This window comes from Nycticebus coucang, chromosome 14 (genome assembly GCF_027406575.1).
Source record: "Nycticebus coucang isolate mNycCou1 chromosome 14, mNycCou1.pri, whole genome shotgun sequence".
In the NCBI taxonomy this organism is placed as follows: Eukaryota; Metazoa; Chordata; class Mammalia; order Primates; family Lorisidae; genus Nycticebus; species Nycticebus coucang.
Window position 1 is genome coordinate 14,130,262 of NC_069793.1, and position 17,027 is coordinate 14,147,288.

The following is a 17,027-nucleotide window of genomic DNA, read 5'->3' on the forward strand; positions in this document are numbered from 1 at the left end:
CAGGTTGCTATTGTTTTATTATTGATTTATATATTTTTAAAAAATTGGAATTTAAATCATATTTATGTTTTAACATTTATGTTTATATATTTTTGAGATTAGCTCTATTGATATTTTTTCTTGTTTAACTTCAGAGTTTTATGCCCCTCTCAGCCTTCATCGCCCTAAATTATAAAATATATCCTCCATTTTTTATTATTTATGTTTAAAAATATTTATATCTTTTATGGGTCTCAAACTTATTCATGGGTATGAAATGTTAGAATCCAAATTTATTGTGTTCCAAATAAGTTGTTATTTATCGAGTCGAATAGTCTGTTTCAGATGATTTGAAAGGCCACGTTTACTATATATGAAGTTCTTATAGGTGCAGAAGTTTCTGGCTTTTCTAGTCTGTATCTTTGATCTATTTGTCTATTTCTTCACCAAAATCACACATATTTAGTTATTGTCACTTTGTAAGATTTCAAATCTATCAAGAGAAGTCTTTTTCATCTCTTTTTTAAAAAAATTGTCTTGGGTATTCTAGCCTATACATTTTAGCATTAGCTTTTTAATTAACTTGAATAATTCTATTAAGACATTTATTTGAGCTACCTCACATTTACAGTTTAATTGGGGAAACTGACATCACAGTATGCATCTTCATTCATGTATGTCTTTTTTGTTAAAAAATAAATTTATTGTGTATACTTTAGGTATACAGCATAATGTTATGAGATACATATATTGAATCATTGGGTTACTGTAGTTAAACAAATTAACATATCCATCATATCACAAAGTTACCCATTTGTTTTGTTTGTTTTGTGGCAAGAAAAAGCTAAAATTTGTAGGAATCCTAAATGTGGTACAATTTTGTCACCTATAGTTCTCATGTTGCACATTAGATCTATAGACTTTTTCATCTTACACGTCTGCTACCTTACATCCTCGGACATACGTCTCCCCATTTCCTCCTTCCTCCTCCATCCCTGGTAACCACTCACTATTTTGTCCTCTATCTCTAAAAATTTGAGTGTTTTTTGAGATCATGCAATATTTTTCTTTCCATGCCTGGCTTATTTCACTTTGCATAATGTCTTCCAGGTTCTTCCACGTTTTTCCAAATGACAAGCTCTCCTTTGGAAAGGCTGAATAATATTCTATTGTGGGGGTATATGTGTCTGTGTGGAGATGCACATATGTGTATATAGATATACATCACAATTTCTTTATTCGCCTGTCCATTGATGGACATTTAGGTTGTTTCCATATCTTGGCTATTGTGAATAATGCTGAAATGAACACAAAAGTGCACATATTTTTATGAGGTGGTGATCTCATTTCCTTTGTATACGTGCCCCGAAGCAGGGTTGCTGGGTCATATGATAGTTCTATTTTTAATTCTTTATAAACCTCCTTACTATTTTCCACAATGGCTGCACCAATATGCATTTCGACAATGCAGCATCAGGGGGTCTCTTTTCTCCATACCCTTGCCAACATTTGTTATCATTTGACTTTCTGGTAATAGCCATCCTAATGGGAGTGGGGAAGCATATCTTAGTTGTTTTGATATCTATTTCCCTGAAGATTAATGATATCGAGCACCTTTTCATATACCTGTTGGCCATTTTTATGTTTTCTTTGGAGAAAGGTCTATTTAGGTTCCTTGCCCACTTTTAAATCTGGTATGTGGGCCCTCTTTTTTGTCTGCTAGTGTTTTTTCTTTATAAATGTCTTACACGTGTCCTTTTGGATTTATTATTTAATGTGTTATGATTTTTGTTAGTATTTTGAATAGGCTCTTTTTTCCCACTGGATTTTCAAATTGCTTACTACTGGTCGGTGGGGAAGATAGGACTTCATTTTATTCTTGTATCTGGTCATCACCCTGATCTTTCTTATTTGTTCAAATAGTTGTCTAATCATGGATCTTACATTTTCCAGGTAAGTGCTTGTGCCATTTACTTTAAAAGAAAAGAAGGTGAAAGTGCTTTGCCTTTCCCCCCAAAGATATAGTTCTTCCATTTTACTTTTAAATGCATGTAATAGTGTGTTCTAGAATAATGTTGAAGATTAGCAATGATAGTAGGTACGTGTCTGACTCATCTCTTAATTAAAACAAGGTTTAGTATTTGTTGAATATGAAGTTTGTTATAGATTTTTTTTATAGACACACTTTATCAGGTTATGGAAATTTTCTTCTCCTTGATATTCAACAATAGGAATGGTAGTTAAATTTGTATTCTGTTGCTTTGTTATTTTCTTCTTTTTTTTCACTGCTTTTTAAGTACTTATCAATGTGTTTATATAGCTTTTCCTTTCTTTGTAAGTATAATAAATTATATTAATCTTTTTTCTAATGTTGAACCATTCTTAGATGACTAGCATAAACACTGCTTAGCCATGATTTTTTCAAAAAACACATTTCTATTATTTTTACTTAAGCTTCTCTGTCTCTCTCACATACACAGGGGCGAATTGTTTTTTCTTTGACTTTAGTATCAAGTTTCTGTGATTTTTATAGGATGAATTGGGTAATTTTACATGCTTTCCTATGTATATGGGAATTTTATACAGTGCTACCCCCAAACTGTCAGTTTTTGGTTTTGTCCTGTTTTCTAGTTCATTAATTTATGCTTTTACTTCTTCTGTTTATTTATTTGTAGATTTTTTTAAAGATTCTTGCCTTGGATGTTTTGTTTATTTATTTCTTATTTTTCAATATTGCACTTAAGTCTATTTATACATTTTTCTTTCAGTTACATTTTGCTTTTAACTCTGAGGGAGTGTGTGTCTGTGAGAGAGAGAAAGAGAGACAGAGAGATAGAGAAAGTGAAAGAATGTTTTCTCATTGCTACTTCTAAATGGTTTGAAAATTCCTGATAATTATTTAGACATTCTTTATTTTTTCTTAAGCGCATAATTTTTTACCATTAATATGTACTTACATTCTCTACAATCTGGTCTGTCTGTATAATGTACTTTTTAGAATGTATTGAGCTTTCCTCATACATGGTTAATTTTACTGGTGTAATTGAATAGAATCTGTATTCTGTTTTTTAGGTCTAAAGTTTTATTTACGCATAATTTATTCAAATTATATGAATATGAAACCATCGTCATATGTATTATCTAAACTTTCTATACCAGAGATTTGCTAATTTTTTCTATAAAGGGATGGTTAGTAAATATATTAGGTTTTATGGACCATAAGGCCTGTGTAGGAACTACTCACCTCTGCATAAAGTCACTGTAGACATTAGGGAAATGAATGATCATGGCCAGATTTGGTCCATGGACCTTAGTTTTTCAATGTGTGCTCTATATTCTCATTTGCTTCTTGTTTTTTTGCCTGACAATACCTGATAGAAGAAATAATACTACATGATTTAGGTGACCATGGAGACATCTAAAGATATAGCAGAGAGAATTTCTTTAGCTTTTTAGTCTAGTACCTATTTTGAAATATTCTCTCTTTCTGTTTTTAGACTCACATCTAAGTAGTTAATTATTAAAATTGTATTTTCTAGTATTTTATGTGTCGTTTAGTTTTATTTTAGTTTTAGTTTTGATTTATTAATATTATTTTTTCCCCTCTGTAGTGAGATTCAGGAGCCAAAGAAATCACCGCCACCTTCTAAAACCTCAGCAGCTACACAGTTGGATGAGCTCATGGCCCACCTGAATGAAATGCAGGCCAAGGTGGGTACAGCCCAGATGATGAAGCCCCAGGATCTGTGAGGGTGCTGGTTTTTCTTTCTGGAACTTAGCTCTGCATTCCTTCACTTAGGAACTTCTCCTAAGTTGTCATTTATTTTCCCCAATTAAATTTAATTCAATGAATTAACTCACCTTTGAATCATATATTGTTTGTACACAAAAGATAATATTGTACAGTAGGCTTGATCTGAAGGAGCTTGGATTATGCTTGGAAACATGAGGTATAAGCCTCTGCAACATTTACAAAATAAAATCCAGGTGGTTGTGGAGCAAACATTAGGGATGTAGAGAGGTGACCGAGCTTTTACTAGAGACATGGGGATAGGACTTGTGATGGACTCTGAAGAATGGGCGGGGTTTAGACTGAAGGAGATGAGATGACAGGTCAGTTCAGTTGGAGTGAACCTTGATGGCAAAGGTACCTGCCCCAGCCGGCGGGGAATTCAACGGGGACCTGGGAAACAAAGGGGTCAGTTGAATGAGGGGACAAGAGACACGAAAGAATGAGAGCAAGTCAAGAGTCTGATCAAGCTCCGAAGAGTTTATTGTTTCAGCTGGGCTTATAAGCATTCAAACGAGGAAGTAACTAAGGGCTATTCCTAACAGGGCGGGGAGGGGGCTAGTTTCTGGAAAATTACTAGGAGAAGGACCCTAAGGCGGGGGGTGCATTTTTGAAGAGATACGCAAGGGGCAAGTATCGTTGCTATTTATGGTTGAATTCCTGAGAATAGTTTGCTCGTAAAATCAAGATAGCAAGGGGCATTTTTGTGATATGTTTTGGCTCCCGGCAGGTACCTAAAGCTTGGTGATGTGGAAGGGCCATTGCAGAGGCCTGACTGAGCAGGACAAAGAGAACAGTGGGCAGGCTGAGACAGAAAATGGGAGATCGAAAGTGTGGCTCTGCCGGAAGAAGGTTGAGGAGTCCCAAGCCCATACTGAGATAAAATCTGCCTTTCTGTTCTAGCCTTTAGAGTATGTCAAGGGTGGTGAGCTCACATGGCTTGGCAGAGTATAGAAATCAGATAAGTGGGCTTAAGGATTTATATTAAGAGAAATATAATTTAGAATCCCTAAGACAGGGAATCCAACCATTGTGAATCTTGGAGGATTTGACATACACTCATAAAGTGGTTATGAAATAATTTTAAGGCAGTATTATGTAAAAATATGTGTGACAGGGGAGGACAGGGACTTATCTCGGTGGCCTTGAGACTTGATATTAAGCACAGTGCCTGTTACATAGTGAGTAGCACACATTTATAGAGGAACAAATGAATAGACATTACAGACAAGTTTTCTTTAATGGCTAATGTCCTTTGATGGGCTAATGTCTATAATAAATCTGGGTAGAATGGCTCATGATGTAATATATCTGAAAACACTACAATAAGTTTACCTTAGGAAATTTAATGGTGTTGTGTTTTCTCGTAGATTTGGAATGTATCTTGTTTAATTAAATTTTTAATTTAAAACATCTGTTTATTTTTTTGAATAAGCCATACGTTGATCTTGTTCAAAAACAGAAAGTACAAAAAAAGAAAAAAAGAGTTTACACTGAACTGTTTCCCTGTCAGCTCTGTCCCCTAGATATCCAGTGCTTCCCCCTGGAGATTCAGAAGAATTCTTGAATGTACTAGCAAAGAGTGAGAGATTTGGATATAAGTACAGATTTATTGTTGTCTTTTTACTTAGTTGTTTTCATACCTAAGTTATTAGTCACCCTTAACAGACCTTCAAGACAGCCTTTTGAACAGTATCTTCTTAAACATTAACAAACATTATAATAAAGCAGGAAGGAAATCCATCAGACGATCAAGGTTTTTGGAAGGGAAATGAGCATTTTGATTGATGATATAATGTGACGTTGTTAGAGGCATAAAATAGGATGAGTAAGGCCTGAAGGCAGAGAGTAACAGATTACTCTCAGGAGACTGTACAAAGCCAGGCTGGCCTTGAACAACAGAGGCCTTTTACTGTGTAATAAAAGATGAGATAGGAAAGGCAAGGTGCATACAGTGGATAGGCAGCTTTGAACTTGTCTGATGAATGCACATTTGATGTGGAGGCAGTGGAGAGCCACTGTAGTTTTCTCATCAGAGAAGTATTAGATAAAGTGTAGCAGGGCCCTGGGTGGAAGGGAGTAGAAAGAGCCAGCGTCAGGACATGAAGTGATAAAGGATAGGTTAGACATCTTCCTTTGTAATCTGAGCATCTTTCTTTGAAAGGATTATAATAATTATTTTGGAGTTTTGGTTAAATAAATCCAGTCCATCAACAAGTCTTATCTGACCACTTCTCACCACCTTCTCTCCTAACATTGGTCTAAGTAACTATTTAATAGTCTCCTTGCATCCACTATTGCTTGTCAATGCTTAATTCTCCACTCAGCTGTCACCAGAATATTATAAACCAGGTTTCTTCACTCACATGCTTAAAACCCTTCAATGGCTCCCATCACCTTGGAATAAAACCCAAGCTGTCACCACAAGGGCCCTCCGTCATCTTTGTCTCCTTCATCTTCTCTTGCCATGCTCAATCTCACTCCCTCTGCTCTAGCCCTACTGATCTTTTTGACCTTTCTTCTAATGTGCTAGACTGTGTTCTTCCTCAGGGCCTTCCCTTCCTCTGGATTGCTTTTCCCATAAATGTCAACATTTCCCATAAATGTCAACATTTCCCTAAGTCTCACCCTCACATATCTTCTCAAATGTTACTTCCTCAGAGGGTCTTCTCTGGTCACCCTCATCTAAATGAAGTCTTCCTCACTATCTTGCCCTCTGTCACTTGTGTCTCCATATGTAACTTATAATTTATCTCTCTCTGACATCACATCCTATATTTATGTGTTTAATCATTGGTTGTCTATCACCCATGGAAGACACATTCCGTAAGGGCAGACTCATGGTCTATATTGTACATTGCTTTATTCCAAGGGCCTGGAACAGTGATTAGCACAAACTAGGTGCTCAACAAATATTTTGGAATAAATTAATCAAAGCAGATGTGACTAATTGTTGACCTGGGGTCATTGCAAGAGCTGGAAACGGTATCATCTTTATGTATTCAGTTTTTTACAGTAATAAAAGATTTACAAATGGAAGAATATAAGTCAGATTTTATTTGACCCGAGGAGCACAGAATGAAGGAAGGTGAAAGCATTTTTATTGGCAGTAAAATGTTGGATTCCTCCAGTGTTTTAGAGGAAGGTCAGGGAAGACCTGAGAGACCAGTCAGTAGAGGTGAGCTTATAGGGTCATGTAAAGATGCTAATGAGGATAGAGGTACATCAGGCTGATTCTTTTCATGGTTCTTTCCTTGTACCAGGTTGCAGTGAAAGCTGATGCTGGCAGGAAGCACTTACCAGACAAGCAGGATCACAAGGCTTCCCTGGACTCCATGCTGGGGGGTTTGGAACAGGAATTACAGGACCTTGGGATTGACACGGTGCCCAAGGGCCATTGTGCTTCCTGCCGGAAACCAATTGCTGGGAAGGTGAGACAGGCTGGGGTTTTTGTCCTATAGCCATCTGTGTCTGCATGGATGTCTGTGTCTGTCCTTCAAGGATCTCTCTTTCTCCTCATATTCTAAAACATTTTAGAAATTGTTAATAATTACTGATCACTTAACAGCGGTCTGGCCCCTGAGCTGAGTGCTTTCTAAATATTCTCTCAGTTAATGGTCACATCAGCCCTCCAAGGGCTTATTCTTCCATTTGTAAAGATAAGGAAACTAAGGACTCAGAGACATAAACCGACAGGCCCAAGATCAGTAGAAGTGAAGATAAGATTTGACACCACGAGACTCTGCCTCCTGAGTTTGAGCTCTTAACAACTTTTCTGTATTGCCTTTATTGAGGAGATTCTTCTCACTGCTTCCTCTGTTCAAACATACCTTGTCTAAATTTACTGACTGCAATTTTGAGCTGAACTCAGCTCCAAATCATAGTTACAAACTCCTGCTGTGCATCGCACAGAACAGGGGGTGTCAGCTAAGTGTTCAGACTGGAGGAATAACAGCTGTCATCTCTTCCCGGGGGCCCTTCCTTGGCAAGGCTGCGGTTATCTCTTGCCTCTCACCCTTGTGCCTAGGTTGTTTACCACCCTCTGGGGCAGTGAAGTGGCAGCAAATATTTACAGGCTTTGATCCGAGTAACCAGTAGGGAAAGTGGGCATCCTCTCACTATCCAACAGCTGCCTTAGATGGACGCTAGGTCTAGGCCTCAGTCTGTGTAACTCTGGGAGGTGTTGTATACGTGGCACACCGTGTAAAGAGCGCCAGTAGATCCTAGAGCTGCTCTCAAGTGGGCTCCCTGGTTGGGTTTCATTTCACTCCCCAGGTGATCCACGCTTTAGGGCAATCGTGGCATCCGGAGCACTTCATCTGTACTCACTGCAAAAAAGAGATTGGGTCTACTCCCTTCTTTGAGCGGAGTGGCTTGGCCTACTGCCCCAAGGACTACCATGACCTTTTCTCTCCACGTTGCGCTTACTGTGCTGCTCCCATCCTGGATGTAAGTAAAACCTTCCTTCCCTTCCCAGCCTGTGCCCATCTTCCACACCGCACACACACCAAGTTCTCCTGTAGCTTTTAGAACCAAGGTCATGTTTTACAACTCTGCAGTATTCTAATACCTCTTTGTGTGTTCCTTTTCCAGAAAGTGCTGACGGCAATGAACCAGACCTGGCATCCAGAGCACTTCTTCTGCTCTCACTGTGGAGAGGTCTTTGGCACGGAAGGTATAACCCAACCAGGGAGGCTGAATCCCACACTCAGGGGAAGTTAGGAGAAGACTGGCAGTGCCTTTCCTGGTAGCCTTTGGCCTTTGGCCCACGGGAATCCTGGTTCCTGCTACTACCATCCAAGTGCCTGTTTCAGTACTGGGCACCATACCTCCTTACCTTTCTCCAACATTTATAACTTTTGTTTAAATGGATTTTTAATCAAACAAATACAAATGCATAGTTTAAAAATTCAAATATTGCTCCAAGGGTAATGTTAAGAAAGGAAAGTAGCCTGTTTTTCCCTTTCCCATTCCCAAAACCATCTCTCCTCTCCAAAATCTTTTGGCTATTTCCACTTTTATTTACTTGTATGTTTTAAATAATATCTTATTGTAGATGATTTAACTTTTCGAGTTTTAATCCTCATACATTGACTTCCCATTGGGGAAGATGAGATTTTGGAATGCTATTAGTACGTCACTCACCCTGACATCTCCCTCCCATTTTCCCAATATATTAATTATGTTATTAAAACAGGTTAATTCAGTATTCAGTATGCACATTTTGACAGTCATGCAAATATTGCTCACAAGTGAGTCATGTAGCAAACTATGCTTATCGTAGAGCATGGATTTTGGGGGTCAGACTGCCAAACTCAAATAGGGCTGTGGTATTCATTAGCTGTATGAGGCTGTTCAAGCCATTTAACCTCTCCATTAATCAATTTCCTCATTGGTAAAATGGGTTTAATAATACTGCCTACTTTATAGGGTTTTTATGAGGATTTAGTGATGATACAGGGCCTGGCACACAGAGATATAGTAAGGATTCATATTATTATCATGATGTCCTTTTTATATAAATCTATTTTTCCCCTAGAGTTAATATTTGGATCCATTGTTTGTTAACTTAATTTCCATTGTACTTATCACAAATTTATCTGACAGAACTGTGAAAGCTACATCTGGTAATAAGTCATTTATGTTTTTTTCTTGGAGACTTCCCTCCAGGAGACTTCTCTCCTCTTGTTCCAACCTGAAATGGATTCTTCCGCTGAGTAGCATTATTCTGTTTCATTATCCCAGAATTATCCTAAACTTGTTCCTGGGAATTCCCTTTACCTCTGTCCTCCTAGGATCCTCTATTTCCATGATCCCATGTCTTTTTTTTCTCTCTCCCTTTTCTTTTTGAGACAGTCTCACTATGTTGCCCTTAGTAGAGTGCCGTGACATCACAGCTCACAGCAACCTCAAACTCTTGGGCTTAAGCGATTCTCTTGCCAGTCCAAGTAGCTGGGACTACAGGCACCTGCCACATCACCCAGCTATTTTTTGGTTGTAGTTGTCATTATTATTTGGCAAGCCCAAGCTGGGTTTGAACCTGCCACTCTGGTGTATGTGGCTGGCGCCCTAGCCACTGAGCTACAGGTACTGAGCCAATCCATGTCTTTTAATGCATGTTACCACCTGTATTTTGGTGGAGCTCATTCTCTAGGAGCTCCTGAGAAGGGATGAATAATATTTTGAAAAATTGAATATCTGAAAAATTGTTTTATTCTGTCATAGCCCTTAAGTTGCCTGGGTATAGAATTCTAGGTAGAAACTATTTTCACTCATAATTCTGAAGACATCACTTTACTGCCATCTAGTTTTCATCACTGAGACGTTTTTATTAAGATTTGATTCTTATTCCTAATCCATTTTATGTGGTTGTTTTTTTCCTCTCTGCAAGTTACTTTTTCTGTTTTCTGAATTATCTTTATTGTTTGACTTTTTTTTTTTTATCAGAAAGCTTCTTTATTTTGTCTTTTCCTGTCCTTCTAGAATTAACTCAGCAAGGAAGGTTTTCTCCTCTCTTCTAAATAAAAACTTGGGCAGTCCCATGTCTTTTCTGATTATTCTTGACAAATAGTTCTAAACATAAAATCAATTTCATACAAAACACTAGGTCCTTAGGTAATTCAGTCTGTATAATAGATAACACTTCCAACTTCTAAAAAGTGACAGCCACTTCATCTTCTGATGGGTCTTCATCTTCTGATGGCCACGTCAGGCCAGGAGTATGGCTGCAAGGTCAGGCAGCCAGGCCGGGAGTATGGCCTTTCATCTGTGCTGGCCACACTCGTCACTATTGCTGATCTTGATATTGGCCCCTCTAGGGTTGAAATACTGGGGAGAAAAGAGATGAGAATGGAAAAAGGAAAGTTCTAACTTGTGGAGGATTGTTGCTAGGTTGGCTTTATACTGTCTGGGGCTGGCTAAACTTTAACTCTGACTTTTTTTTCTTTGGATGCTTTCGAGGATTAAGTAAAGGTCCCACAGTGAGCTCCTGGTTTCCCTTTACATGTCCTGGCTAGCTATTCTCCCTTTGTCACTTTCCTTTGAGGATCCTTTCCCCAGAGATTTTGTGTGTATGTGTGTGTGGTTTGCATTGTCCCCTCCTTGTGACCCCTTGAAAATAATTAAAATCTCTTACACTAGAATTTTCATAGAAAGACCACCAGAAATGTGTACTTGTTTCTAGAAGTCAGTGTTAATTTTCAGCTGCCTCTCTATTTTTTCACCATTGACCCCCTCAGCCAGACTCTCTCCTGTGGACGTTTTCCAGGGCTGAGTCAGACACCATCAACTCTATCTCACTAATGGCAAGGCACAAGTGTCCAGCTCTCTGAGTGGACTCTCTGAGTGGACCCATTGGAGCCCCTCTATTGACTGACATGGTTATTGTGAACCATGTCTCACCCCTCTTGGTGATTGTGGAGCACTCATTGCATGGTTTTCTCCAAAGGATACCTCTCTCAATTTTCCTTTTTATATCCTCATTATGAGTGCAGAATTCAAGAATTGTGCAGTCTTAGGCTGTCTGTTTAGAGGGATGTCTTGCAGCTCAATTTGGAACTTGGTGTTTATCTTAGTTAGTACCTTACGTATTTTTACTTGGTCCTTGTCAGATGCTTCTGATCCTTGGTTGTCTGTTCCTATTTAAAAACAAGACACTAAAATATTGATTAAAAGCTTCCTGAATACACACAGAACTTTCTGACTAGTGGACTCAACTGTAAAGCACTCAGAACAGTAGCAGGTGCGTACTGTCCATGGATGATTATGATGTGGGAGTTGTCTGGGAGCAGTAAGAAAGGTACTCTGGACTTTTTGTTGGGGGACCCCTGAATGTCACTGTCAGAGGTTTTTTTCTCAAGTCAACTATACCAAAGAGATTCTCTGCTAGCATTCTGAGATTTAAAAAAAAAAATGAATGGGGAATAGAGTTTTCACTATTCAGTATGTCACTTCTATTTAATTCTCATTTTTTGATAGCAATCTTGACTCCTTTCTTTGTGGTGTCCAGTATTCCTCATCATCGAGACTCCCTGGCTCCATATTTCATTGCACCTTATGGTAGAGTGGGGCATCTGACCTTCCAATGGATTGTCAGACTTTTAGGCAGTCCTACTTCCAGCCTTTAAAAGGAACTTATCCACCCAACTCCTGAACCCCTGTAATGTTGTGGCCCTCTGGATGGCTTGGTTCTTATTGATCTCCTATCTGTGGAGATGTAGGTTCCAGTTTTCTTATTTATTTCAAGCCACTTGACACTCTTATAGCCTACTTTAAAATCTTAAAAAATTTATTGATTTCTCCTGTGGTGGCATCTCCTTTGCTTTTATCTTTTCCCTTATGGCTGTTTATAATTTATATAATTCCTTAACTGTCATGTTAGTGATGTTCAGGAGAGAGTGAAGAAGATTCCATGTGGTCAGACCCTTCACCAATATGAAGACTCTCCTAGACATCAGGTACATTCTTGTGTATGTTGCTAATAATCATCCATCGAACCCCCACCACACCTTGTGGGAGCAATTGTATTCCACATTATACCTAATAATAGATAAAAACACAGCCTCAGACAGGTAAAGTGATTTTTCTTAAAGTCACACAACTATAAAGTTGAAAAGTAATAAGAGTAAATTTTAATTCAGGTATCATTTCTACAAGGTTCATGTTTTTTCCTAAAACACCAAAACTACTCCTTGATCGAGACTCAATTTCTCTTCTGCTGTTGGAAGCGCAACTTCTTCTCTGTTTCTTTGTACTAACATGATCTGCTTCGTTTGACCACAGACCCAGATACAGTCACACCGTTATCATCCACTAGCAAAGCACTTTGTGGTAATTTGCTTATTTCCACAGGGAGCAGGGGTCCTCAAACTTTTTAAACAGGGAGCCAGTTCATTGTCCCTCCAACCGTTGGAGGGCCGGACTATAGTTTAAAAAAAAAAAAAAACTATGAACAAATTCCTATGCACACTGCACAGATCTTATTTTGAAGTAAAAAACAAAAAACAAAAAAACAAAACGGGAACACATACAATCACACCGCTGCATGTGGCCCACGGGTGTAGTTTGAGGACCCCTGCGCGGCCTGGAGCTTGCTCAATACCTTTTTACAAAGCATTAGGTAGTTTATTTCTAGATCACACTTTGGTTCAGGAGCATTTTTCATTGAGACTCAATCTAAATCATATTAAAGTGTGTCATAATAAATTTGTATTGTACCGGTCACCATAGAAGTCTGAGAATTCAGTTGGGTAGAACAGTAAGCAGGTGCCTACTGTTTAAGGAAGATTATGATGTGGGAGTTGTCTGGGAGCAGAACAACTAGATACCAGCACCTTTCAAGTAGAGATGCAAGTTAGATATAAAAGACAAGTAACCCATTGATAGGATGACTAAAAAGCAAAGTTAGATTGACCTCATTATTGCTGACTTGGCTCCTTCTAATATAGGAGAACTTCTAAGAAGACACCCTGAGAAGACCCCTAAGTTAAGTGTAGGGCTAAGCTATCTGGGTATTTCAGGAAAGTAATACCTACTTGCCTATATAGGCAAGCAGGCCATCATTTATAACTTGATATAAATATGAAACTACTCCTAAGACACATTTATAAATGGAGACATCTGACAGATATCAATCAGAGTTTATTAATCGGAAGCTCCTCTTTGGTTGTATTTCCATTTTTATCTCTGGCTTTCTGTAAATGGGTCTCCTACCATATGGTCAGTGCATTAATTAGGTGGCATCCTGCCTTACCTCAAGTCACATAATCACACACAGAGTTTCTATAATGACAGTTTAACCACTAAGCCTCCTGGGAAATTAAATTCACCTGCATTTTTTTCCTTCAGTTCAGAGATTTCCTCTTTAAAGCTCAAGTTTTTAAGCATGCCTGGTCTTATTATCCTCCTACAGAGATGAAGTCCTCAATGCCTACCTGGGTTTCTTTTTAATTGTTCATTATTCAAGCCATGCAGGTACTCCCTAATTTCCCCTGTGGCTAAGAGCGTCAATGGAGTATAAACACCCTCCCTCTCACCATGGCACTTTTAGTTGTTAGTGTATCTTGTTCATCCTCCAGAGGTAATTGGCCCCAGAGAGAGCCTCCAGAAAGTAAGTACTGAAACTTTCCTAATTTATTGGATTACTGAATGCAGGGCTGTCACAGCGAGTTTGGCTGATTGCTTTTGATTTCTCTCCTGAGACTCACCTAAGTTGAAACAGAGGCTATTACTTCCCTACTGTCCTACTCTTGAGACCAGCTGCCCTGAAAATGCCTACAGGAGGGTCATTGCTAGGTTAGCTGGCATGTCTTATAGTTTTATCAAGTAATAACCTGCTTATAAGGAAGCTCAGTTTTATGTCACTTGCTTTATGCAGCACCAGCATAACCTGGGAACTTGTTAGAAATGCACAGTCCTGGGCCCCATCCCAGACCTACTGAATCAAAAACTCTGGAGATGGGAGACCCTGTAATCTGCATTTTATTAAGTTCCCAGGTTAGTGATGCACACTGAAGTTTGAGAAATAATTTGCCACACAAAAGCAAGAAAGGTGGTTGTAGGCGTTTGTTTTGCTTAAATAGCAGACCCTTGAGTTAAGTGAAGGGCTAAGCTATCTGGGTATTTCAGAGAAGTGAGTTTCAAAGCAGAGGGAACACTTAATTTGACTAAGTGCTTGATGATTAATCAGTTTACAAGGCCTGACAGTTTGTGAGCTTGCCACCATGCACTTAATGTTTATAACCTTGGTACATGTCTTGCAGCTGTGTTCATGTTGACATGTGGCAGTGTCTTGCTGAGTGGCATTCATTATTGTTGTGTGATTTTATGAACCATCACAAGAATATCAGAGCTTGTATGCAAGCAACAAACACATTAAATTTCTTGTTCAACTTGGTAAGAATGGAAGTGAAATCAGGGACATGTTAGTCCAAGTTTATGGTGATAATGCCAGGAAGAAAACAGCAGTGTAAAAATGGGTTAAACATCTTTCTGAATGGAGATAAAGTGGCACTGATGAAGAGATGTCAGAGCAGCCAATAATGAGCAGAACTGAAGAAAATATTGCAAAAATCCATAGAAGTGCGGATCAAAGTCATTGACCAAGTATGAGAAGCATAGCAAACCAAGTAAATCATTGATAGAGAAACAGGAAAATCTTAACTGAAAATCTTGGCCTGAGAAAGGTGTGTGCAAAAATGGTCCCAGAGGAGCTCACTGATGAGCAAAAGCAAAGGAGAGTTGAAGTTTGCCAGGACCTTTTGGAGAGGCAAGATGATGTTTTGGGTCATGTTATCACTGGTGATGAAACATGGGTGTACCAATACAACCCTGAAACAAAGTGTCAAAGTGCACAGTGGAAGTCAGCCAATTCTCCACAACCAAAAATGTTTCTCACCTTTTTTAATACCAGAGGGATTATTCATTATGAATTTGTACCAGCTAAACAGTTCACTAAGGTTACTATTTGGAGGTGCTAAAAAAGCTACATGAAAAAGTTAAATGAAAATGTCCTGAACTTTTTGCCAATGACTCATGGCTCTTACATGACAACACTGCACCAGCTCACACAACCCTGTCTGTGAAGGAGTTTTTGGACAGTAAACAAATAACTATGTAGGAACACTCTCCCTACTCACCTTCAGGGGCCCTCCAATGAGGTTTTTCTTTACACAAAGGTAAAGGATATATTGAAAGGAAGACATTTTGGTGGCATTCAGGACATCAAGGGTAATTATGACTACATCTCTGGTGGCCATTCCAAAAAGAGTTCCAAAATTGCTTTGAAATTTGGACTGGGTGCTGATGTCAGTGCATAGCTTCCCGAGGGGAGTACTTCAAAGGTGAGCATAGTGATATTCAGCCATGAGGTGTGTAGCACTTTTTCTAGGATAGTTTTCAAACTTTTCAGACCTCATGTTTTTCTTTTTTTTAATGTGAAGAAAATAAAAGACTTGGCAGAAAATTCCATTTATTGCTTATTACCCTTCTAACTTAAAGCAATATTTCAAATTTTCCTTGCCAATGTTTTCCTATATTTATTCATATTTAGGCATATATAAGTTATTGTGTACTTTATTTTTTTATTTTTTTTGTGGTTTTTGGCCAGGGCTGGGTTTGAACCCGCCACCTCCAGTATATGGGACCGGCGCCCTACTCCTTGAGCCACAGGCGCCACCCTGTGTACTTTATTTTTAAAGCATTTCACCATATTGTTTTATAGTTTTATAATAATTTTAGCAATATAAATTATTCTTTTAGGGTTTCATGATAAGAAATTATAAAATATAAAATGCTGTACATCTGAAGATGTTCATTTAGGCATTATTTATAGTTCCAAATATTGCAAACAAGTAAATATGATAATAATAGCATAGCACTTAAATTACTTCTGGTGTTTTAGTAGTGCTACAATGAATATCTTTTTAAACAGAGTGTTTTCTTCTTTTGTATTATTTGTATGGATTAATTTCCAGGATTGAGATGTTTATTGATTATTTTGATTATTACTTGATACACATCATTAAATAGACTTTCCAAAAGGATAAGAACTGTTAACTTTATTACCAGGAATGTATGAAAATATGGATCATGCCACATATTTTCTAGCATTGGGTATATTATATTATTTAACATTCTTTTTACCACTTAGCTAAAATTAGAAATTAAACTACTGGTTAACAAGTTAGAACTTCATTGTTTCCTTTTGAGTTTCATGGCTTACTCTTGATACCCAACGTATTACAATTGAAAGTATTTCTCATTGTCTGTTTGCGAAGTAGATGTATTTAAAAGACTTAAAAAATCACTCTGGATTTCCCATTATAAGCCCATTCAGTATAAGCCCATTATCTGGACACAGGATCAGTAAGACTCAAGCCAGGGAAAATTTCATGTATTAGAAAGTGTTAATGTTAAAAGTGTTAACATTAAGTGTTAACATTAAAGTGTTCCATAATAAAAAATGTTTAAAAGGCACACCTTAATGCTTTTTATTATGGAACATTTTAAACACAAAAGAACTTCCTTGCCTAGCTTCAATAAGTATCAATGTTTCCCCAAACTTATTTCTCCATTAACCCCCACCCATACACCCATATTTTTTTCTGGCTCGATTAGTTAAAAGCAAGTTCTAGGCTGGGCTCAAAAGCTCATGCCTTTAATCCTAGCACTCTGGAAGGTCGAGACAGGAGGATCATTTAAAGTAAGGAGTTTGAGACAGCTAAAGCAAAAGTGTGACCCTATCTCTACAAACACATGC

At 38.1% G+C, this 17,027-nt stretch overlaps 1 protein-coding gene across 2 annotated transcripts in view; it reads left to right on the plus strand.

Annotated features, from left to right (window-relative positions):
- The window catches only part of LPXN (leupaxin), a 38,311-nt gene that overhangs the window by 16,452 nt on the left and 4,832 nt on the right, over positions 1-17,027 (plus strand). Inside the window, exons 4-8 of one of the 2 annotated variants that reach the window (XM_053560216.1) lie at positions 1,903-1,932; positions 3,591-3,690; positions 7,033-7,200; positions 8,045-8,218; positions 8,363-8,444. In XM_053560216.1, the coding sequence (XP_053416191.1) occupies positions 1,903-1,932; positions 3,591-3,690; positions 7,033-7,200; positions 8,045-8,218; positions 8,363-8,444 (554 nt within the window). The remainder of the gene's footprint in view (positions 1-1,902; positions 1,933-3,590; positions 3,691-7,032; positions 7,201-8,044; positions 8,219-8,362; positions 8,445-17,027) is intronic. The other variant, XM_053560217.1, reaches the window with a different exon arrangement.